The sequence below is a fragment of the Cryptomeria japonica genome, chromosome 5 (assembly GCF_030272615.1).
Source record: "Cryptomeria japonica chromosome 5, Sugi_1.0, whole genome shotgun sequence".
NCBI classification, from domain to species: Eukaryota; Viridiplantae; Streptophyta; class Pinopsida; order Cupressales; family Cupressaceae; genus Cryptomeria; species Cryptomeria japonica.
Window position 1 is genome coordinate 195,756,682 of NC_081409.1, and position 26,371 is coordinate 195,783,052.

Sequence of the window (26,371 nt, forward strand, 5' to 3'; positions counted from 1 at the left end):
TGTCCTTGATCTCTAGTATTGACTGTTTTGATGTGATGGTTTTGTATCTAGTCATGTCCTTTATGCGAGTGATGGATGTTGGTATGTGGTTGATTGTAGCTAGTCATGTCTCTAAGTCAGGGAATTGTCAGTCAGTGCACCTCATGTGAGGACTTGTTTGGCCAAGTGGGTATTCCTACCATATTGAACTTCGTAAACTTGTCCCGGTGTATTCCTTGGTTTTAGGAGTTTCGTTTGATTATGGTCTAGTGTCATATGGGAGAGTGGCTTTTGAGTGGGGGCCGCGCCCAAAGTGGTTGCAGGATAACCCATCGAAAGTGTGTCTAAATAAGTGATAACTTAATAGTTTATTTGAGAGTTTAATAGATAAAAACACCAAGTAAGATAATTGTGCCTCGCGAATGGGATGAGTGCTAGTATAGACTCGAAATGCAGTGAGAAGGCTTGAAATGGCAAACCAACAACCTTGTCTTCACAAAAGGATGTGTTGGGTCCACATGAGACTTGGATGGACCAAAGGTTCGAGAAAGGTTGCCAGGGTAACCCAGTAGATGGGGTCGGGACCTATGGAGGCCTGCCAGGGTAACCATACCAGGCTATGTGATGACACTCGTCCCTTATGTTCACTAGTGTGCAGTTTGTGTTGTCTTCACTAGGAATAATTTTGTGGAGTCATATCTAATAGCTTATACCTTTGAGAGTACCTGATATTCATGTTAGACCATAGGTTGCGTATGATGGGTTGTGAGGACTTAGTTTTGTGGGTGCTCCAGTTGTTCTTTTGTATTGGCTTCTTATCATGTTTCAGATGGATCCTTTTCCTTCTTTTGGGATCATTCATGTATCATTTGACCAGTGTGGTCATATGTATTATTTGTTTATGTACACCTTATTGGTAGGTTGTAATGGATGTGAACCTTATGTATTCTTTAGCCTATTATTTTTATCAGAGGGGTCTTGCAGTTGAGCAGACCTGGAGATGTAGCCCACTAGGGGTGAACTTCGATATCAATTTGGTGTTATGTGGTGTTTGTGTTCATCTATTTCCCTTTTATTTAGCATGTATGGATGACATTATGGTTAAAATGTATAATGTGGATTAGGTGATATTAATCTTAAAGGTATGCATGAAGTTATTAAATGCAGTAATATGGATCATGAAGCATGTAGATTAACGTAATTGAAAGTATTCATTAGTTTTTAATGCAATTAAAGTATGTATGGAAATTATATGCATGGCATATGTTTTAATGTAAGATTGGATGTAATGTATGGTTAAATTGTAATGGATGAACTTAATCATGTTATCTACATTTTTAACCTACTGAACTAATTTATCCTTTGTTTAAAGTATTATCATGTCATTAAGTTAATCAACCTTAATTGGATTAATTAGCGCGAGTTGAGTTAAATGTTGAATCAAGTAATCGTGTTGGGAAACCCTTTAGGTGTTAGTTAAGTCTTTCGTTGTGTAATCTAAACTTAATGTTAACTCAATATATCATTATTCTGTTTTAACTTTTAAAAAATAAATATTTGCACTCTATTCTTGTGTTTTAGTGTAATTCTTTTGGGGTTTCTTGGCACAACATTACACGATGCTCAAATCTGAATCTATACCTATAGCTAAAAAATAGGATTTTGGGTGGCTATGTAGGGTTTTGCCTTAGTCAAACCCCCATTTTGTTTATTTCCACTTCAACGAATAACCAATTTGTAAAGTAAAATAGTGTGTGCAAGAACCTTGTGTGTGTGCAAGATCCTAGGATGAGAGAAAACAATCTAGAGCAACCCTAAAGAGTAAACCCTAATTACTTGTAATTGATAATAGAAATACCCTAAATCAATGATGAAAAGTGATCTAAAGCATGAATGTGAATCAAATTGATATAATGAAGCTCATACAAAGACATGGAAATAGCATGAAACCATACCAAACCCTAAGGGAGAGGTACAAACCAATCTTTAGTCTGTGATCTCCTATCATTTTCCTACAGCTTCAAAAGCCCCCAAATGATGAAAGAAAGCTTGATGAACGCTTGATAACTATTGTTGAAGGCTCTAAAAGATCTTCTCTTTCGCTACATAGAAGGCTCCTCATGATCGCTTGTACATAGATCTTAGTTCCCATTATATTCCATCCCTCCAAATGAAGAAAGAGAGCTCTTATGTATGAAACTCTAGATCTTAATTTCATCTTTAGGCCAATCTAGGATTTGAATTTCCCGCCAATATTTTGGGGTTAAGTATTATAATATCATAGAATTATGTTCTCAAAATTTCGGGAAAAATGTTAGGGACCGTGTGCAAAGTTCACATGGTCCGACCAACTTTTCACCAATTTTTCAGGGTCGTTATATATGATGATATTAGAGCGAATCCCAAAGTTGCAGCTGATTTCAAGATGTTTTGATATGCGAAATCAGGCCTTAAAGGTTGAAATAGGACATAATTAGGGTTTATGATTTAATGATTTATTGAAGGAATAAAATGAAAAGGGGCACACTTAGGGTAAAGGGTCCAAATTTATAGCACGTGAAGAGGTGAAATATGAATCTAGATTTAATTAAATACTTAAAGAAGATGAGAAATGCAAGATGTAAAACACACTAAGGCGGGTGCTAAACCAAGCGTGGAATTGTACCACCCTATCAAGGGTGTACAATTTACGATGCAACAGTTACATATTGAAAATATAAGATTTAGAGTAGACATCTCCTTTTTCAAAACTAATATCCTACTTGACATAACATTAAGAAATGTGGCAATGTGGCATACTTAGAGAGTATTTCATTTGTTGATGGTACACTTCACCCACTATATGGATGCTCTTCAATTTCTATTGTCTAGTGGAGTTTTTCGTACAATTGAAATAATTGGGTGTTCTTTAATTCCCAACACAAGCGAGGTTCCTTGTTTCAATTATGGTGCATGCGTGCTCTTTGATTCCTAATAAAAGTGAGATTTTTACTTTCAATTGATGAGTTAAATTGATGTTATGTATTTTAAATTTAAGATTCAGAAAAAGACATCCCATTTTCAAAACTAAATAACTTTTTATACACGAAAATAGAAAAAGAAAATTAAAACCCTAATCAAAGAAAAAACCAAAAATTCTCATTAACTTTTCGTTATTTACATTTAGTTTTTTTAAAATTTAAATATTTTTTAATTTGTCTTAAATTGTATAAAGAGCTTCCCCCTAAAATTAGTCAAAGTACGTTTTGATGCCTCTTCTCCTTGAAGGTGTACATGTAGTTGGAGCTAGTCTTCCAAACAAGACATTTAGGCTCTGAGTTCCATGGTTCTTAGCCTCCAAGTCCTAGAGACAATGTTGTCCATTAAGGACAGTCTCAATCTTCTTGACCATCCTTTGCTTCTTCACATGGGCATGGTGCTACTGGGTGGCTTGATTCAAAGTTTGATGTCTAGTTCTAACAATCTCCTCACCCCATGCTCAACCTAACTTGCAAGACACTCTTGAAGAGTATCAAACACTCATTGGTTGTGAGTCTATTGATAGACTCTACCCTTGGAGATGTATACAAAAATTCTAATGGTAAAATTTTTCCCTCTACCAAAATTACTTTAACTGCTTAGTTTTTGAAATTTAAATATATTTAATTTGTCTTAAATTTTATATAGAGCTTCCCCCTAAAATTAGTCAAAGTATCTCCTGACCCCCCTTTTCCTTGAAGGCATACATGTGGTTGCAACTAGTTTTCCAAACAATGCGAAGGTTCTTAGCCTTCAAGTCCCAAAGACAATGTTGTCCATTGAGGATGGTCTCAATCTTCTCTACTGCCCTTTGCTTCCTCACATGGGCATGGAGCTATTAGGTAGCTTGATACAAGCAAAGTTTAATGCCTAGTTCTAATCATCTCCTCACCCCAAGCTCAACCTAACTCACAAGACACTCTTGAAGAGGATCAAACACTCATTGGATGTGAGCCTGTTGATTAGCCTTCAAATCCCAAAGACAATGTTGTCCATTGAAGATAGTCTCAATCTTCTCAACCACCCTTTGCTTCCTCGCATGGGCATGAACCTATTAGGTGGCTTGATTAGGCAAAGTTTGATGCCTAGTTCTAACTATCTCCTCACCCATGCTCAACCTACCTCCTAAGACACTCTTAAAAAAGATCAAACACTCATTGGTTGTGAGCCTATTAATAAACTCTACCCTTAGAGATGTATACAAAAAGTCTAATGATAGAGATCTTCCCTATGTCTAAATTGCTTTAACTACCTAATATTCTTTGGTTTTTGGTTTTTTTATCTTAGACTATGTCCCACCTCAACTTTGAAAATCTGTCTTCATACCACTCATCTCTTTCCGTAAATTATACTATTACCTCTTTAATTTCATAACAATTTAGAGAAAACAGTCTCAAAACAAAATAAAATAAACAAAATGCCGGCCACTCTAGATTCAAAACCCCACATTCAGCCGTCCCGAGAATGCCTAAAAAGACTGATTCAAAAGGCTACTGAAGTCAAAACTTTTAATCTCTTTTAAACTATCTGTCATATTACCTGTACCTGTACCAGAACACTACACATTTGTCAACGTAAAGCTTCACAACTTTCCCATTACCCCACTGAAATGTCCGTTCAGAATTTGAAAAACAGTATCATTACGAGGGGGAAATTTTGACCTGAAAGTAGAAAAAAGACGCGTGGAATCCCAAAGTCCTGTAAGTGTGGTTTCCTTTCACTGTCTTCCTTTTTAAAATGCACTTAGGGCTTCCTGTACCTACACGCACCTCAGTTATTTACCGCTCAAAGGAAAAAACAGTACAATCTGTCATATTTTTCAGACTGGACGTTAGCAATTTATGATGAAATAGAAGATTTTAAATGACAAGAGACGCGCATTTCATGTTTTGAGTGGAAATCCAATGCCTTCTGGTTAAAATAGGTCCGCGTCAGCCGCGGACTTTGTCGTGTTCATACAGAGAAGATTAGCCTGCAGAATAAAATGTATGTTTTGAGAATTGAAATTTAGTTTAGCTGACTTATGTGAACTGGAGTAGTTGTTGAATTATTCTCACACCGGCTTTCAGAAGATTCCATAAACACGGGTATAATATTTCTATTAAATTATGCCATTGTTTTCAGTTTATTTTGTTTTGGTGGTTAGGTTGATTTGAGCTTATTAAATTTGATGGTTGTATGTCTGTCTGATTGGAAAATATGAAAATGATGGATCGTGTCGGTAGTGTGACTGTTGAAAAAATTTAGACGGTTTTATTTATAAGCATTCTTGAATTTACTAATATGAATTGCATGGACTTGAATTTATGGTTTTGTATCTGATTTTGTTTTTTCTCGTCGGAAAATGTGAAAATGGTGGATCATGTAGTGTGATTGTAAATGAGAGGTTAAATTTTTTTTAGACGGCTTAAGCATTCTTGAATTTATTAATATGAATTGTGGACTTTAATTGTTCTTGAATACATCAACAGTTTGATAGTTTATTGTTATGATAGTAGTAGTAATTTTCTAAAGGTAATATAATAATGGTTTCATTGCGTATTTGTCCAAGAGAAAAAAGCTTCCATCATCATATAGAAAATCGTGAAAGAGACTTACAAAGAAAGTAGTAACCCACTAGCAAAAGACTAAATATGCAAAACATGTGTGGCAACAAAATGCCCATTTGATTTTATGTGATAAATAAAACAAGCCTAAGACATCATGTCTATGAATTAGCTACAAAACCATATTAAAGAATAATACTATTTGTATTAACATGAATAAAGCTGTCTAAGTAATGACACATTAAGAAAAGTACAAATGTATATATCTATTGGATGAACGAGTCAAGGTGGCATTTGTCAAAGAGGTCACAAGTTAGCTCCCTCATCAATCTCAATCAAGAGATGAGTTGACTCAATTAATTGAGATAAAGATGACACCCAACTGCCATTATTTAATAATTGATGAGATAAAGGGGCACTTAATGACCTCAAATCAAGAGTTGCACTTGGCATTAGCTACATACGTGAGGAAAAATAATATAATATTATATTTTGAGTAAAATAAATAACTAGATGCAATATTGTATTCAAAACATAGTACTATACTAGATAAAGCATAATATCACACTTATAACCCCCCTTTAATGAAACTCAGGATAATCATAAATGGGCCTCAAAAACATCTAAAGTCAGGTAATTATGTGTAAAGATACCTCCCCACCACAAATAAAATAGAGAAACCCCTTGCAAGAGAGAGATAAGACAAAGAGAGATACAAGGTAGCCCTCCCAGATGTGTTGCCTCCTACACCAAAGATGAATGGATAATATTGAACAACTATTAAGATCCACTTTCATCGAGTGACATTTTTTACCTAGAGGAGATGGGCCTATAGGTGAATCCAAAAGGTCTTCTTTATACATGAAGAAATGTGAGGGGAAACGAAGTTTTTAAAATATGGACCATGTTCATTGATCTCCATGTTAGTGTTGAGCAATGCCAATCTTTTATTAGGAGACTTGAATACAATTGTAAAATGTGACATCTCATAAGTGTGTGGAGGATGAGATGGAATAAGGATGCTAAAGAAAATGATGTAGCTATTGGAGTACCACCATCAAAGAAGAAAACTAGTTCCTCGCTATTGTCCTACAAATTTGATATGTTGGACTCAATAAACATACATGAGCGATAGATTAAGTAAGCACCCAATGTGGTGACCTTGACTAGAAAAAGGTGACAACTACCATCAATAAAAAATTGGTGAGACAATGGTGGAGCTTGATGACCTTAAATCAAGGTTCATACATATCGTTATTAGCTATCAAGATTCAAGAGAAAATAAATTATTTAGGTGAAATATCACATTTAGGATATGGTATTATCTTAGGTGAAGCATGTTATTACACTAATGTGTTTTATGACTCATAAACCACATCATGTTAAAACATGACATTGAAGAGGAATAACCTAGATTTTGCTACACTACAACCACTTACACCACCACCCTAGTCATCTCTCGAGCTATTCACTCCACTTGACAACTTGCCCACTATGTCATCCACCTCCTTCACTATAGTTAAGGACACATGTCAATCATCATGTTAGAATGCTTGAGCATAAAACACATCCTCTAATGCAGGGAAAGTGAATGCACTTGTCACCGACAAGTGACCTTTGGTATGAGTGACCAAAATATTTCAACTACTTTCGTCAAATCAAAGTAATAAGCTTCTAGCTCTTGTAAATCCTTGTTCACCACAAGGAGCTCCTTATTCACATGCAAATCCCCTATAAAGGTGAGATCTAAAACATTACCAAATCCCTAAGGATAGAATCCTTCAAAATATTTTATTGACTTTGCCATAATATGGAAGTTCAACAAAACCAAATGCACTAGTCACCTTTTCACGTCAAGCGATTACACCAACATTGCAAGTTTAGGTAGAAAGTCCTTATGAATTGAGGGTTTACCTCAAATAGTTGCAACATTGCCAACATCCAATAGTAATGATATCAATGTCCATGAATGCCAAAATTGACTAATAATTAAAGAACCACATCATATAAAACTCAGTGTTTCCTAATTTACAAAGGAGAAGATTCAAGATCATGCTAATAACACTTCAACTTTTAAACCAAGCCAACTTAAAGCCTTTTTATGTTTTACAATATTTTTTGACCATCCAATTAAAACCTCGACATATGACCAATCACGATATTCTATAAATATATCATATTTATGAAGTTTATTTAATAGACCTTAAAAACCATAGATATTTTTTAACAATTAAGATTTTGGACGATTCTTTTGCCTCTTCATAAAATTGTATAACTCCCTCCAAAATTTCAAGACATAGGAAAATCAAAGCTATTTACGTCTTCTATTTTGGTCAAACATCTTTTCCATCATACTATAGATTTATAAATATGACGACATTTTCGCATATATGTTTTTCGCCCTTTTTCAAAATTTATCAATCTCATCTTTCCTAAACACAAAACGTGGAATGCGGTTTCTAACGCGTCTACCTTTGGATGATCACAGGGAAGAGAATAATTCTCGAAATAATATCTTGACACCTGTGCATAAATTTCATAAATCTACAGAAAAACAGATTGGCCGGAAAGTAGGTTAAGTTTGACATCTGAAAAGGAGCAGTCAAAGTCCATATGGTAAAGGTGGGAACATTCCATTGATCCTTCAAGCGTAGTTTTGGTCGTTCAACCAATCACAACGTGGAGGGCTTGTCTGTCAAGGCAGTTTCCTACGTAAGGGTTGCATCTTCTGGAATTGAGTGGTGAACAACCTTACGACTTTAACAATGGGAAGGAGGAGAAGAAGATTATATAGTTTCTGTTGTTTAGATTGGTAGAAGTTGGGGAAAGTTAAGTCTGTTGCTCATATGATCATGGATAGCTATACCAGTCCCATTTTGAATTGGGTTATTGTTCTATTCGCATTTGTTGGGGTTTTTCAGCATTCAAATGGGCAAGGCTTCAGTCTGCAGTTACATCACAAATTCTCTGAACAAGTGAAAACATGGATGAATCTCAAACATGGAATGGACAGAGGGGATTGGCCGGCGGAGGGAAGCACAGAGTATTACAATACACTTTATCATCATGACAATGTTCGCCATGGTCGGAATCTGAAAAATTATCCATCTCTCACCTTTGCGGATGGAAACGAGACAGTCAAATTGAAAAATCTGGGATTGTAATTCTCCTTCTCCTAGACTCTATTGTTTGTTTTAAAACCTTGTTTAGAACTTGAGCAAGTTTGGATTCCGTTAATGCCACTCAAGAAATTTGAACAAAATGGGGTTTCTGTCTAAAAATTTGAGCAAAATAGGTTTTCTGTGTAATTCACGGTAGTTTGTTTGGAGATTGTTCCCAAATGGAATTTTCTGTCATATTTTACAGTCGTTTGACGTTTGTTGATATAATGAATTTCTTTCTTTTGAGATGCACCCAGATAAAAAAATTGTTGAATTTGATAATACTTTGATGTTTTGAAGTGAAATGGAAATTTTTTGTTCATTTTCACATTAGTTTATTGCTTGTGAAATAATCACAAATGAGAATTTTCTGTTGAAAGCAGTTAAATGTGTGTGCAATATACCCTAACGGTGTTTTCCGTCAATTTTCATAGTAGTTTGATCTTTGTGGAATATGATAGAATTTTTTTGTTGAATTTCACAGAGGTTTTGTGTTTAAGAATCCATCTAGATGAGAATTATTATTTATTTTTACAGGAGCTTGATATTTGTGATATATATTATATACCCAAATATAATATCTCTGTCTGATTTCAGAGTAGTGGATTTTTAATTTTTTCCACTTCTGTATTTGCTGTAGTTTGATGCTTGTGGAATATATTTCATACAGGATTTTATGTTTGATTTCATGGTAGTCTGATTCTTAGAGAATATAACGAAATAGAATACTGTTTAATTTCATATTAGTTTGAAGTTTGTGGAGTATATATCCCAATAGCATTTGATATTTGATTTCACAGTAGTCTGATGTGATTGTAGATGAAGTATATTGATTGTTCTTTTTCCTTTAAGCCATAAATCAGTTGCCAAAGTAGGTAAAATGTAGGATATGGTATGGGCAACATGATGATAATTGAAGCTCTCTGTTACTGTAATTTGAACATTTAAGATCCCAACATTTTCTTTTGTGTTGTGTAACAGTTTGTACTACACCTCGGTCCAACTGGGCACACCAAATGTGAGCTTATTTGTAGCACTTGACACTGGAAGTGATTTGTTCTGGGTACCCTGTGAATGCAAGCAATGTTCTTCCCTAACACTAAGCAGCAATAAATCGGTATGGGTTTTATTTTTATCATTTCACACTAATATTTGGTAATAAAACCTTGTTTACTGCATTTCTTGTTAATTGATTCTTACATTTATTCATATTTTATAATCTATGAAACCAGATGTACAAATCATCTGAATGACGAATTCCTTTGTCATCATGGCCTTTTGTTTTAAGATAACCCATTAAGGACGCTTATAGATTGATTTTAATGGTTTGCCTTACATACCTCAGTCTTGTTTCCTTATGGTAGGAAAATAGGAAATGCTGCGGAGGTATTATCACCAGGCCACCTAATAGTGGGGAAGCAAACCTGGCAAAGTTAAACCTGGGCCATCATCATGGCAATCAGTTATACTTACCCCTGTGCTTTTCTTTTCTTGGTATATCTTGGGCAAGCTTAATGAGGAGCCTTTAACACACTGTAGGGTATAGCTTGGTCTCCGTTCTTAAGATTTCTAAACGTTGGTCATGTTCAAACGGACACCATTATCATTACATCATAACCTTGCCATATGTACTCTGGAGTTATAGGTCACCATAATCATTGCAACTGATTTTAGGCTGGAAATACAGAGTTGATAGGATTTATTAATATCAAAACTCACCAACAATGATAGGTTTACTGTTTTAAGCTTGACAAAACAAGGTCTTAGACTATGGCGCAGTTCATGTAGAGAAAAGCACACTTATAGATGCAAGCCCCTAATCTTTTTTAAATAGAACAAAATATTGTCTTCCCTCAAAAAGAGTTTCAGTACTCTTAACAACACCACAGTAATGGAAGGGAAGTTTTTTTTTAACGTGCATGAAAAATAAAATAGCTTTGGTGTACTTGTAGGCATCCAACTGCCTTGTGGTAGCATGTGGTTTCTATACTGCACATAATTGTCTTATATATCTTCTTCCAGCCAATCGCTTGGAAATATTTTTAAGGTGGCTGATTTCTTTCTTGATACTGAGGAATTACTATGTCTTTAAAATGAAAAAAAGGTAGGATGATATTGGAGCATGCTTCAGCACCCAAGATGAAACAAATATGGAGGTAACATAATCATCTCAAGGCCTCAAATCACCATCCACAAGCTTAGCATCTAATCAAATTAACAAAGCACAACTACTTCCCTGTTATGGTTAGCTATCATCAAATTTTGGGCTGTTTTCAAATAGCTAAACAACTGAAAGATTTAGCTGCCCCACGGACTCAAATTGAGTTGTCAATTTCTGGGACATCCTTTTGCAGGGATACTTTTCTGCAACGTTTGTCAACCTCCCTTTGCATCATTTCTCTAAGTTTGGATCAGTTGTGTCTGTGGAAATTGATTTTGCTCCATCCTTTTGCCTCTGGGGGTTATTAACTTATTGGCTAAGAGATTTCTGTGGGGCATCACTGATAATGTGAAAACTGAATCTGTCCTGCTCAGGGCAGAGCTCATTCTCATACCCATGCAATTCTTCCACCATTTTCTTCCAAGCTCTTGTTTTTTCCTCAATCTTCTTCAAGCGATTCTCCCATGGTTCAAAGTAGGGGTGGGTGACTGTGAGACTTCAATTCTTGGATCTCCATACAGATACTATGTTTATTTTCTTGTGATTTACTTGCAATGCCTTCTGTAAATTTATTGCCTTAGTAAGACTGAAGGCTAGCTTCAGTAGTCACCTTCTTGACTATATTCAAATTTTCGGTATCCTCCATTTTAAAGGCCTGCTTCAGAGCTTCATTAATCAACGACCAAAGATAATGAATAACTCTCAACTGGCCTTTGTTGGGCATCGGAAGTTCTTTGCAGACGCTTCCGATTTCCTCTTCCTTAATCATTACTGCATGAAATGTTAGCACATATACATCATGTCTAATGAGAGTAAGGTGAATCACATAAGGTGAAATGATGAACACCTACTTTGATAAGGTTTGAGACATTGAAATGACTATATTTACACCGTCATGTGCAAAGGATATGGCACAATTTCTTTATAGATCAAAACTTCAATTGTATTTACTTAAGTATCATTGACATGAACTTTAAAACCTTTAACAATTTGGATTAGTAACATATACCATCAAGAATCATGAGTAGAAAGAACCCGTAAAATAAGGATATATAACATTGTTTCTTTTGGATCTTGGAAATTTATATGTTTAACCTTTGCAAAATCTGTTGATATTTAATAACTTTTATTTGGGATTATTTGATATAAAATTGTCTCGTTTAATAAATTATTAGTTTGAAGTTTGAAGCTTTTATCAACACTAAAATCTTTCACAAAGAATGAAAATTTTACTATGTTGATTTTCATTCTGTAATCATTTTTTTCTTATTTTAAAATTTGAACTTTAGAAATAAGAGTTTAGTTATAGATATGAAGAGTACAACAGTCCATCTAAGGCATACGTATTGCGTTCTTATCGATTGATTCCATGTTATTAAGTATTAACTTTAAAGTTAATGTTATAAGTAATTGGCTCTAATTAGTTCATGTAATTTATTTAGTTAATATATTATTTGATTAACAATGAGAATACAAATTAAAGAAAAAAGATAGTTTGAAGTAAAAATTGAAAACAAAATAAGAAATGAATATATAAAATTTATAATTTTATAAATCAAAACAAATAATATAAAATATTATCAAATTAATCTTATGATATCACAAAAGATTCTTAAATTTAACTTACAGAAAATATAAATTTTATAAATTATTACCAAAATAAAGTGTCCACTATCCAAAGCAGTTCTCAAATAAATTTGAATAAAAAATAATGAAGATTGTAAATGAACTAAAAATAATCTGTAAGTTGCATAATCTAAAATAGCTATTTTAATCTTCTGATCTACATATTTGGCATCATTAGCTAACTGTTCCCCTTTTATAGGACCTTCATCACACGTCTAGTGTTTATAGTATAAATGTGGAAAGGTACTGTGAATGTATACCAAATCCTTTACTTCTTTGAACATAAACTGTTCCAGTTCTTCTTGCAAGATGGTAAAGGTCTAATTGTAGAGGGTAACAATGAAGAAAATGTTCCTCAGGTGCACGCCTGTTACGAAGAGTCTACCAGCCTATTCCAGTTCTTTTTGATTTGATTTGTTAGGTATCCTCCCTGAAATTGTTCCTATATTACCTTGCAGGGACACATAGGAGGCAATGCTATTGTATCTTATTTAATAATAAAGAAAATGAAGCCTTCAAGTAAGAGTATTGTCTTGAAAATGTTTATGCTGATTGCTACATATAGTGGTTACAATTGCAACAAGGACATTACTAGTCACTGTAGGCTTACATCAATGCCACCTATAAGATCTATGCTGGGTGCATATGAGTTACAGTACCATTGAATCCTGAAATACCATAGCGGACTCCAACAAGCCATCTACTCTAGATTGAAGCCGATGAAGGTCAAAATGATAGGAGAGCCCTATCACTATGTAGTAGCCATTGAGGACTTAAAGCGAAAGGTCAAGCAGGAAGCAACCGATGTGCCAAGGAAGACATCAGCTTCAAACAAGAGCAAACCATCCAAAATAGCTAAATGGTGCAACAAGCACAAGAACTGTAGTTATATCAATGTTGAATGCCATGCTCAAAAGAGTTTGCCCACAAGGGTGGAAGTAAAGTTTCTAATGTCAAGCTCTCTAATGGAATCCTTGACATGGATCTCAATGTCCTAATTAACACTGCACAAGCAACAACACTCTTTGCCTAAAGAAGCTAAAGCAGAGGGGTTATTTTGGACACAAATGTGGGTGAAAGGGCAGTCACTAGACTTTATGATCAATGGTGGTAGTATCTATTCATAAATTGTTGAGAGATTGAAGTTGACAAGCATGCCTCCTCCACAACCCTACGAACTGAGATGGTTCAGCTCTTGCAGCCCCCAAGGTATATGCCTTACTTTGTAATGGCACTTCTCATATGCTATTCATCCTTTTTAGGAGAAGACAGTTTGAAATGTACTACCAGTGGAGGTTTGTAAAATACTCATTGGGCATTCTTACATGCATAGTCATAAGTGTATGTACAACACCAATCTTAGTAGTGTAGTTATGATGGTGGGCAAAAAGAGATGCTAGATTCGTGAAATGAATTCATGCTCAACATCTACTGTGCTAGCTCCACAGAATATTATGCCATACAACTACGTTTACTCAACATTTCACACCTCACCTCCAATTGAAGATTGACATTGACTTCTTGCAGCAAAGACAAATTAGACTCTGGCAACCATGTTTACATAGAACCATTCTATGCCTATACACAAAGTTGTCAGAAAGGGCCAGTTCTTGTTGCAAGTTAAATGGTTTAACAAGCAACAGCTAGAAGTTAAGGTTTTGCACCTACTTTGATTCAACGCAATCTTGACTACTGCTTCACAAGAAGGGGCAACTAATCTAGGAAGATTCACCAATAGAGGCGCCTCCGTAGCATTGAGGACATTCTCATGGCTTGTAGCAACTACGTGCCAACTTTTTAGGTTTACAGTACACTAGAACACCTCTTAGATGCTAGTTGGAACACAAAGATCTACCTATACTCTCTACCAAGTGTTGCACATACTCCATTAGTGGCAAAGAATACTTTGCATGGCGACAAACCCTTCTATAGCAAACATACCTCTACCAGACATCATATTGTTTCTACCATTGCTTCATGAGGGTCCAGTTTAATTCCAATCCAAACTACAATGTCCAATTCTCAACACAACTCGCAATGTTGTTTTGAATATAACTTTGTAGGCTTCAAACAATGTGGTTGATTTGTCGACCAAGGTGGCACCTATGAGGCTTGTGGTATGCTGAGTCATTCACCAGCTCATTAGGGACATGCTAGCAATCGTTTTGGATCATTGGGAGATGAGAGTCAAACATAGATGTTGGGTCCACTTCTATGGTAGATGGTTCAACTTTCTTAGCAGCTTCTAGCCTCCACAACATTAATCTTTGTGACATAACTTGTAATCATATTTGAGTAGATAGATTGGTAGATAATAGAAGATAGCAACCATACACCTATCTGAGGGGTACGCTGTTTACATAACGAAAACTCTACTTCCAAGCACTTGTTATATAGAAAATATGCAACCATGAAGAATGGCATTCAAATTGGCCTAATTCCCATGCCTCAATCTTGGAATAATCACCTGCAAGCCAATGATGACCTCTTGCACATCCTCTTACAGTTGTCATAAGCATCATCCATGCATGGGTGCCTAGGGATCTAAATATCAAAGATTTTGTCATAGATGCTATCATAGTTATCATAGAATCTTATGACATGCATCATAGCTTTCATAGATGCTCTAACAATTCATGGCAGTTATCATAACAATCCAAAATAGCTGATTCTCAAGGTGGGTGCCGGGAACTTCCAACTTAACCTTTTTGCCGTTACCATTGTGCTTGTCTAATAAATGTAATCCAATAACAACTTGCTGGTAAATAAATAATTACCAAGGTCAATAAATCAATATTTATTGCACGAGTAAAAAATAAATTGCCACTATTAATGAAACCTTCTATCCCTTATGAGTAACTTACAAGAATATTAGGAGTATTTAAATTACATGAGATTTACAAGGTTGATGGCACCTTAATCCCAACAATTTAGTTCAATGCCCCCATTATAAATGCTAAAAATATGGAAAATGGAGCACATAATGTTGGAAAGATGCATGCAACCATGCAAAGTTAGATTAAATGTGCATGCACAAAAGTGAACCCAATAAATCTTTGAATCCAAGGGATATCTACAACCAAGTACTCAAAAAAACAGATTCACGAATATGAACAATGCGTTGAATCAATGAGCGAAATTTACAGATATAGGAATGTGGAAGCATGCACAATAATACTAAAGGTCAAGGAGTAATATTTGGTTCTCCTAAAGACTACATCTTTGACAATCCATTCTACAAGATTGTTTGGTAGAAGTGAGTATATATTGTAGATGTTCATGAAGAGCCCTAACACATGACAACTAAATGAGTCACTATATAAGGAGACCAAGTAAACTATAACTTGCTAAAGATAGTGTATGCTTTCAACAAGACATGTGTAAGAGGACATCTAAGCAAGTTTATACTATGTGCCAAATAAACGTAGAATAATAAAGTAAATATGTATAAATATAATGTGCAACACCCCACATAAGCACAACTTAGGTGTCATGATGATGGGTCTTGACAACTAGTTCATGTTAGTTACCCATGTACACAAAATATCTCTCATGAAGCAGAGAAAAGGATGAAACTTTTAGGAAAAATTTCCTTCCCTAAAATAGAGAAAATGCTCATAAAGATGGGTCCAAAGAGAGGTGCCCATGAAAGAAGGGCTCAAAGAAGCCACACAAGGAAGTTGTGATTGTTGCGCAAAGAACAAGTGCAATGGTAGTACCTTTGATGTTGTTAAAAGAAAAGAAACTTCCAAATCTGATTAAAAGAAAAAAAAGAAGCTAGGAATCTAATGAAATGAAGGCTGCCTTTGTAAATAGATATATTGAAGAAGACCACAAATGTATTGTAGAAGGTTGATTATAATACAAAAGTATTCAAGAGCATCTATATGTTCCATTTTATTCATATGCAATATGCATAGGTCTGGTATCCGCGTAGGTAATAGGAAACAAAGACTAGCTCACTCAAAACACAAAACCAAGGAAGCATTTGTGTGTAGTATGCAGGTACACTGGTGCAGGAGAACCTAGTTTCTAGTTTTCTTATTTTTTCAATTTTGGCTTGTACTGACCCTAGCCAAGTCAGTAGTGAATGAGGACTCTAGGAGGGTCCAAGAGTGTGTAATTTGTCAATGTAGGCCTAGGTAGAGTTCATTTTACCTAGGTTTGCATTTTTGTGTAAATAGTGTGTTTGAGTAGTTTTTTTTTTGGCCTTTTGTTGGTCAAAAGTGTCAAATGTTGTCAAAAGCCTTAGAGAGGGTCAAATAGGTCTTAGGCATGTTTGAAATGTCATATGTTATGACTGGGAATAGGTCTCTTAGGTTGGAGAGATCAAAAATGTTAAAAAAACACAAAGTTGCAAAAAGTTGTCATGACAATTTTTGTCCTGAAATTGGTTCAACGTTGAAGATAGGGCTTTCCCAATGCCATGGAAGGACTCCACACGTGGGAAGGCTATATAAACCCTCTCTTGCACATTTACCAAGGTTAGTGTACTTGGATTTTGGAAGCAATAATCAAAATACAAGATTTGGACTGCACTTTTCATTGTTTTTGTCAATTTTTGCATTCTTTGAAGGTTTAATGGATTGAATCCATGAATCCAATGATGGATTGAGGTTTAGTAGTCTGTTGCGGGGTAGACTTTTCATTTTCAAGCTTTGTATTTAGTATTTACTACTGTTTAGGTGATTTGATTCACAAGTAGCCAGTTTTGGCTTGTAAATAGCAACTTCCTTGTAAATATGGTTGCCCCATGAGTCCCACACGTGCTGCATCACGGCTAGTTGGGGCATGGTTGGCAACCTCCTGTACATTGTAAATATGCAGGTTCAAGTGCTGGAGAAGTGTTTGGATATGACTGTTACCTCATTCTAGGCGAGTCCAGGAGCAACCCGGCTAGAGATAAAGAGGTGAAAAAGTGGTGAAGAGTGCAAGGGTGAATGCAAGATCATTATTTTTGAGTTTGGAGGGGTCCATGGGGTTGGGGCAGACTTGTATGTACAAGGAGGAGCCTTGACAAATCCATTTGATAGCAAAACCCCAACTTGCCTACTCACTGCCGGTTAAAGGCCTTTAAAACCCTACAAACCCTGATTTTGGGGTTCATACCTTGTACAGTCAGACCAAGGCCTAAAACCACAAAAATCTTATAGGAATGGGTGTATCATTGAAGAAAAGCTAAACTTGTTTGGGGATTCTTCGAGTCGTTTTCCTCCAAGCCCTAGAAAACCGGTCTTGGAGGCCTAATTAGGCCTAATTCCTTGTAGCCCTTTTCCGGGCAAGATTGTGAAACCGGTAAGAAACTTAAAGGTTGCAACCCACTAATGGACTCCATATGCACTAAAAACATGTTGGAAGACCTCACTACACCTTTGCAACATCTCACAACAATTGGAGGTCATTATGACAAGTTGAGGCCAAGAGGCCACAACAATTGGAGGTCATTATGACAAGTTGAGGCCAAGAGGCCACAACAATTGGAGGTCATTATGACAAGTTGAGGCCAAGAGGCCAGAATTGAGCACCTGAGAAGCACGGTGAATTGATAGGGTTCCTAACCAAAACACCTGAAGCAAATACCCTAGTAAGGACAAGAATCAAGCCCTAGAAGAGATTGAGAGGGACTTGGAGGTCTAGAAAGCAACTAGGCCTGGTGAGTTGGTGGAATTGAGCAACATCAACTTAGTGAAGTGTTGAGCAGGCTAGGTGAACTCTATCATACACCTACATAATGCTGACTACGTAAATGTGTCATATTTCAACTCTTTGCGATCAGGCCTCCAAAAATGCAATAAGGTGGGTTAAAAGAGCATGAAATGTGAAGAATCCTTAAAAGGAGAAGGGAACAAAATTATGCCTTGCAAACCACCGTCAAAATGAACTTTGAATTTCCCATGTTAGGCAGTTAGTAATTATCTATCTACATGAAAAGAGAAGAGTTATTTCAATTACCAAATACAAATTAAGTCAATCCATAGGTCTCCATGGACATTTGTCATTAACAGAGTCCAAGTTGGCTCAGGTACCACTTTTAATATATCTAGTAGGTGCAGATAGTAAAATTAAAAGATATTGAAATATTAAGATATAAGCTACAATATATAATTTACTCTATAGAGTGTAATGTCCCCTACCTAATCTATTTCAATATATTAAAATTGATTGATATTCTTCAATTAGTTATTAACAAGTACTTATCTAATTTCCTCATTAGATGATTAATATCATTATTACTATAGATATCAGACAAACTACAATAGGTTCCCTCAAAGTGTACAGATCCAAGCCCTTACCTATCTTGAGTCTATACCCTCAAGGCTTATGGGTCGCTGATCCCCACCCTATCTTGGGACTTAACCTATTGCTTGGATTTAGACTGCCCCTCTTTGGAACATCTCATCCCCATCTTCTTAAATACTGACAGTAATAACATGATTTAGACTATAAATACACTAACTTCTAATGTATTATGAATATATATGATATTAAGTATGACTGTCATACATATTGCAGTTTATAACAATATTATTATTAGATTCTGCATAACAACTTTATCAGGCTTCATATACTAAGCATACATATTACACACATCCCCATGCATACCACCAAGAACACAAATGTTACTGCCTGTAACTTGATAACAATTCTGATCTGATCTGATCAATGGTGATGTCACTAGATGCTTTTGATTCCTTCCCTTTATATCTCTCAATGTGAAGGAGAGGTCACTCCTCTTCATCATGTATGCCCTTTGGCAAGAGACATACCCTTTCACCATTAGCAAAGAGTGCAACTCTTCATTATTTCTATCCTTTGAAAGGGACACAGCCTTTCATAATCAGGTCTGCACTTATTATTTAAATCAGATCTGCACTTCTCATTTCCAAATTATCCCCTCTCAATTGAGGTTCTCTTCTCCCTTTTATATCTCATTGTTGAGGGAGTTGCAACTTTTCCTTTCATGTCTTTTGACTTTTCATTAACTTAATTAATTTTTAATTAATCATATTTAATTATATTATTTTATATTTTATTTTAATTTTTTAATGTTTTAATTTTATTATTATCATTCATTATTAAATTCTATTTCTAAGTGGGGACATTACATAGAGTTAATGAATGGATGGGAAGGTATTTTCAAGTATTATGTCTGATAGCAAATGTGCTGTTAAGGTGATAGGTTGCATCTCTTGATAGTGACTATTAGAAAGTTGAAGACTAACTCTACTTAATCAGATATGTATGAAAATAACATTAAGAAATTCAAATTTGGAATGTTAAACTATCATCTTTTGATAGTTTAACTGTATATCAATATACCACATAATAATTTTTTCATAAAAGCTTGCAAATCCTATTCTACAGATACAAGGGATTCAAATCCACGTGGTTTGAAATGAGAACATAGTTGGATGTTGCTGTTATTGTTAGAAACCTCCAGAATTGGATGTCTCTACACTTCTGTTGTTGCTTTCTTGCCATTTCTTACCACATGCTCTCTATTATTTGATTTACACTTTTGTGTCTGGTGTGAATGGTCTCTGATAATAAAATTCTACTGTCCCATAACTTCAAATTTGTCAGAAAACTGACAATAATTTCCCCTTTCAAAAGTCGTCAACCATAACCTGGACTTGATCATGCTATTTTTGCGTTTCTGAGAAACATATGATAAAATTAAGAGTCTTGCCCAATAATTTCTTGATAATGATAAAGGCATGAATAATCTATTTAAAATTCAATTTTTCCTTTGTCTAGCATGCTAATCAATAAACATAAAGTTGTCTATTTCTTTCATCGGTTTCTTTTTTAATGAAAGCACATCTTTGCAGATTTCCTTCTTTTGTCATGGTCAATATGACTTAGAAAATTGCAAGCACCGATGGAAATATATACAAAATCTTATACCACCAAATATCATAAACAATTTTACAGACCTCTAAGGAATTGATGTCTTGGTCTGCCTTTTGCAATTCTTAACAGCTTCTTTCATGATCATTTGCTTTCTGGACTTGATGGGTATTGCACAATTAAAATATTTTCTCATTGATATTTAATCTTGTAAACAGAATATTACTTTAGCGACCTACACTCCATCTGCATCACAGACATTTAAGCCTGTCACTTGTGCTAGTGATCTGTGCTCTCTATCGAATAGCTGTTCAAAATCTACTGATCAATGCCCATACAATATTTCCTATGTTTCTGATAATACATCCAGTTCAGGAACTTTAGTAGAGGACGTTCTTTATTTGACTCCTGGAGATGGCAGACAGAATGGAGAAGTGGTGAAGGCACGGATCACATTTGGGTATGTGTGTTTCTTCCTCCTAGTGACTATATGTGCTGAATTGATAACAATGTATTTTTCTGGTTATATTTTAGAGTGACAAAGATCAGAGTTCATACCCTAAATTACTCCCTCTCAGGCTAAAGTTTGATAGAAATGATTTTTTCTCATCTGAATAGCAATCTGTGACTTATCCATATGACCTGAAACTTACTGTAGACTGTCTAGTGGTCTCCTTAATAGGTGCCATCACTGAATGGACATTTACTGACATGGCTTTGGCATGTTGCACCCGATAGGTGTGGGAGTATACAAACAGGTTCGTTTATAGATGGTGCTGCTCCAGATGGTCTACTTGGGCTTGGCATAGAGAATATCTCTGTACCTACCATTTTATCAAATACAGGTTTTGTGGGAAATTATTTCTCCATGTGTTTTCCAAGCAATGGGAGTTTTGGAAGGTTTACCTTTGGTTATAAAGGAAGTTCAGACCAAAAACAAACATCTTTCATCATTGATCCAAAACGGTAGGTGCCGATCATTCTGTGCCTATGCAACATGTGATAATTATATGACATTGAATCATTTTATAGTATCTTAAAAATATAGTTTTGCAATAATCATAACTAAATTTTTAGCAATCACTCAAAAGGCCTTCATGCTGATAAGGTGCATGTTGGATCACAGCCCAGCATATAATGTAGGTGTGAAGGAATTTCATGTAGGAGAAAAGCTTATTTCAACAGGATTTCAAGCTCTTTTTGATACTGGCACGTCATTTACATATTTGGCTGATCCAGCATACAAAGATCTTACTTCAAATGTGAGCTACTGGGTATTTCTTTTGGTTTTATTAACTATGCCCCTCAATTACTGACCCAATCAACTAATATGTGGACTGCAACAGTTTCACTTACAGATATCTGATTCACCCATAACAATAGAGGGCATCCCTTTCGAATATTGTTATAGTGTAAGGTTCGTGCAAGTTTTACAAAGTTGTTTTATTGCTCTTTCCTTTTCCAGAAACACTCATGGAATTGTCATTTACAAAGAAATAATATCTTCGGTAATAGCTGTGCAGTGATAATCAAAGCATGAGCAGCGCACCGGAGATTTCCTTTACCTTCAATGGAGGAGAGAACTTTACTCTTATTCACCCATTTCTACTTATTAGTGATGGGGTAAACTTTTATTATTATTGGAATTTGAACCAGTTTCTCTCTTGCAAAATTTATCCATCTAGAATTTGTCTTATATATCATTTGTACTCTTGCAGAATACTGGGCAGTTGGTAGCTTACTGTCTGGCAGTGATTCAAAGTTCAAGCATGACAATTATTGGTCGTAAGTTCATGCATCCTAGGCTTAAATTGATTCTTTTTTCTTACAAAGTGTTACTAGACTAGTATTTTGGCCCATTCTTTACAGACCCGTAGGAAAAGGAGGAACCTTGCAGTCATAATACCTTTTGGCATGGTATCTCAAGTCTCAACTTTAGACAATTATAGAATTTATGCTTAATTAACTTATTGTGGATTTGCCACGGACTCTATTCAATGTGGAGCATTTACTTTTACTTTTATGCCATCATTCTCTTTCCATAGTAGTTATGAAGTTTGAGTCTAAAGCTGCTTGCACATTTTTTTTACTATTATTTTAATGGCATAGAAACTGCACTACTGAACACTTACTTTTAAATCTTCTAAAGAGTGCTTTTGTGGAAACCTCAACTAAACGCACAAATAATAAACCCAGATATAATACAGCAATAAATATTTTTGTATTTTTTATATTTGCTTAAAACAACGCACATGCAAATTAAAATTTACCATTTTTATACAAATTACTAGGCACGCCTTACATGCAAATCTGATAACACCTGTAATGGCCCTGATGAGAGTCTGAAACTCAATCTGCTCCTTGAGGGTGTCCCTCCCCAAGATGGTCTGGTTGCCATGCTTGAATGTTTCTGTCTTCGAATGCCACAAGTAGTTGTACACACTACACAGCAGTCACACTCCTGAGAATAAAATTGTTTATTTTTCTTAACAATCTGAGATATCCTCTTTTACCCCAATGCATTTATATTCCATACTCTATCTATTCCTCAATCAAGACAAGGCAAGGCAAGCCTGGTTGATCAAAGATATCAGTGACTTCCAATTTGAAGTTGTGGCATGCATGATGCAGGCAGTCAAAGATCATAGCCATACTTCAGAAAGTTCAGATGCATCATTCATCTGTGCCTGCTGAAATAAATTATTCCCAGGCTAAAGTTTAGAGAGAGCAATTCTCAAAAAACTAGGTGCAATTCCTGGGTTGCTTCTGTAGTCACTGAGCGTAAAGTGACAAAAATATTATTGAGTGAGCAGATGACATAGCGATTGCCGAAATGGACATGCTAGGAGTTTGACAGTAAAAGGAGGAGTCCCAATGACCTGGGACATCTGGCCCGAAACACAAAATGGCACATTGTGCTGTGTTAACAAATTATCACTCTGAGATGATCCTTGGAACACCTGCCATAAAGGCTCTAGTATATATCAGGGAACACTTAGACTAAAATGTTATTGTTAACTCATCAATGCATCAGAAAATGCATCCCTAAGTAGTCTACAACTTTTTTCTTTGAATGCTTTCCCCTTATTAGATGCCATATAACTTTTATCTTAGCATCTAATGCATTATACACAATTTCAAATATTACATTCAATACCATGAGCCAGCTTTGGGCATTATCTGTTCCCACCACTTTGAGAGTACTCTCTTTGTACATCTATTTATTCTTGTTTCGAGGTTACCATTTTGAGTGTACCCTCATTTATCTTTTTTTTTGTTTTCTTGCTTTGCTTTTCTTTTCTTTGCTTTACCGTGTTTTCTTTGAGTCCAGGGCCCTTTTCACCCTAGTACTCAACTATTGTGAGAGTCATACGTTCCAATCCCTTTGACCTATTCTTAGTCATTCGTTGACATTAATATAATCTCTCTTTCTTTCCTTCTTTTTCTGTGTACAGAAAATATATTTAACTGCAAAAATTGTGAATAATCCTTCTTCTGATGACTATATTTGTTATCATTACATGATCATGGTATCAGCATTCTTCACTTTGAAATTTGGCCAAAAGCCTTTCTGTTATATATTTCCACTGGATTGACCTTAATACTCTTGCTTTCAATCTTATAATGTTATCCACTACTTTGATGCAGAGAACTTCATGTCAGGTTATGAAATTGTTTTTGATCGTGAAGAGCTCAAACTGGGGTGGAAACCAAGCAGCTGTAAGTGACGCATATATATGGTTCTAAGAAAATTTCCACAAAATTTACCACAATTTCCTACTCTGCCGTGTTTTCTAAATTTTATTAGTGGAAAATTTACATCATTTTTACATGTCATTAAAAAATTGATTACTGGATGTAATTCAAAGATTGCATGAGTTATTGGTATCTGCTTTGTGCTTTTGCCTTTGAGAGGAACATACAAGTACATCCATGCATTATGTCTTTAACATTCTTTCATATTGTATGATTCAGGTTATCAAGGAACTTATAGCAACAGTCCAGAAGCATCACCTGGGCCAGTGGCTGTTAATTCATCAGAAATATCTAGGAGGCCTTCTATATCTCCTGCAGCTCTACCAGCTAACCCTGTGAATAGTAGTGGTGCAGTTCATATGAATTCACCTTTCTTGCAATTTGCTTTCTCAATTTTAACCTCTGCCACCATTCTTACACTCATTTGATTTAATGTACAATGAGAATAGCCTTGACCACATGTTTTTGCCTTTTCCTTATTTTGTTTCTGTGGTCCTGTCATTGGAACCATAGAAGCTCCACATTGATTTCATTGGTGTAATATATGAAGTACAGACGAAGCTATGGGATAGAGATATTTTATTGTCCTTATTCCTCGGCCATAATGTAATCTTGTCATAAGCAATGAAGGATAAGGGCTACTACTAATTGATCATTCTTCATGTCTATAAAATGTTGAGAAAGGGAGAAATTCAATTTTTCTATTAGGATTGTCAAATGGAAGGAGAGATCAGTAGAAACTACCCTAAAATGTATTTTAGGTCATAGTTCATATTCCCTGCATATGGCCAGGAACTTTATCATAAAATTTCTAAATAGAATTTTCTTTTTAGCCTTAATCCTTTTGCCATAATGGAATCTTGTAATAAGCACTAAGTGATCAAGGCCATTAATCATGTAATATGATCATTCTTTTTAGTGTATAAGATATTGAAAAAGAGAGCTATTCAATGCTTCTATTAGGATTGTCAAATAGAAGGAAAGATCACATAATATTTGCTTAGCAGTCTAGTTTTAAATTTTGACAAGGTACTCTAGATTTCCTCTCAATTCATATTCTGCATCATGGACTTGTATCATAGAATGCAAATTAATGGAAGAAATGAGGATTTACTTATATAATAAAAAATGATGTATTCTATTTGATTTGGGCTTTATGATAATTATCAAAAGTTAATTGTATTTGAAAGATTTTTTTAAGAAATTTAAATTTTCTTAAATATAATATAATGTATATTAGTTTTAAAGTTTTTTAAAGTATTTTTTTATTAAATTTATTTTTTAAATAATATATGTTTAATATTTTTTTTAAAAAATTGATGTTAAATTACAATCAATATTGATGTGTAATATACATAAATTTTAATAAATTTATTCTATATTTTATGCATGATCATATTAAAGTAACATTGTTTTACATTTTTGTAATGTCCCATGTTGAAATAGAATTTAATAATAAATAATAATAATAATAAAATTAAAATACAAAAGAACAAAAATAAAAAAATCAAATTAAATATAATTAAAGTTGATTAAAGTTGATGAATCGTCAAAAGGTATGAAATGTTAAGTTGCAACTCCCCCAAATATGAGGTATAAAAGTTAGAAGAGAACTCATTTAAGGGGGGATAATTTAGAAATCAAAAGTTTAAATCTGATTTAAATAAGAAGTGCAAATTTTATTGTGAAAGGTTATGCCTCTTTCAAAGGGTGTTAATGGTGAAAGGATGTGTCTCTTGCCAAAGGGCATACATGATGAAGAGGTGTGACCTCTCACTCACATCAAAAGATATAAAGGAAAGGAATAAAGAACATCCATAGACATCACCATCGATCATATTAGATCAGAATTGTTATTAACTTATAAGAAGTAGCATCTTTGCTCTTGGTGGTATGCATGGGGATGTGCTTAATATATGAAGCTTGATGATGTTCTTATGTAGAATTTACTAGTAATTTTAATACAGACTGCAATATGTATGATAGTCATACTTAATTTCATATATATTCATGATACATGAGATTAGTATATTCTTAGCCTAATCCTTGCTTTTTTGGTAGTGCCTATGCTAGGATTGGATGCAAAATTGTTAGGGAAAGGTGGTATTAATACCCCGCAAGGTAGATAAGGTTGTGGTGGAATGGACATGTGCTATATCATACAAAGGCAATGGATAAGGTCTAGGGTGAAATGGGCATATGTTACATCATTCAAAGGCACTACTTGTGGAGGATAATTTTTTGGTGCCCTAACAAAGATACTTCCCAATCTC

General features: G+C 34.9%; 1 protein-coding gene across 1 annotated transcript; it reads left to right on the forward strand.

The window, feature by feature from the left end:
- Nucleotides 1-7,947: 7,947 nt before the first annotated feature.
- LOC131027981 (aspartyl protease family protein 1) lies at nt 7,948-24,802 on the forward strand. Its single transcript, XM_057958084.2, has 10 exons — nt 7,948-8,703; nt 9,686-9,821; nt 20,561-20,802; nt 21,081-21,308; nt 21,469-21,604; nt 21,689-21,759; nt 21,866-21,965; nt 22,061-22,127; nt 23,991-24,062; nt 24,318-24,802. Exons 1-10 carry the CDS (start codon nt 8,390-8,392, stop codon nt 24,524-24,526), a joined length of 1,575 nt encoding a protein of 524 aa, XP_057814067.2. The 5' UTR covers nt 7,948-8,389; the 3' UTR covers nt 24,527-24,802.
- The last annotated feature ends 1,569 nt before the right edge of the window (nt 24,803-26,371 follow it).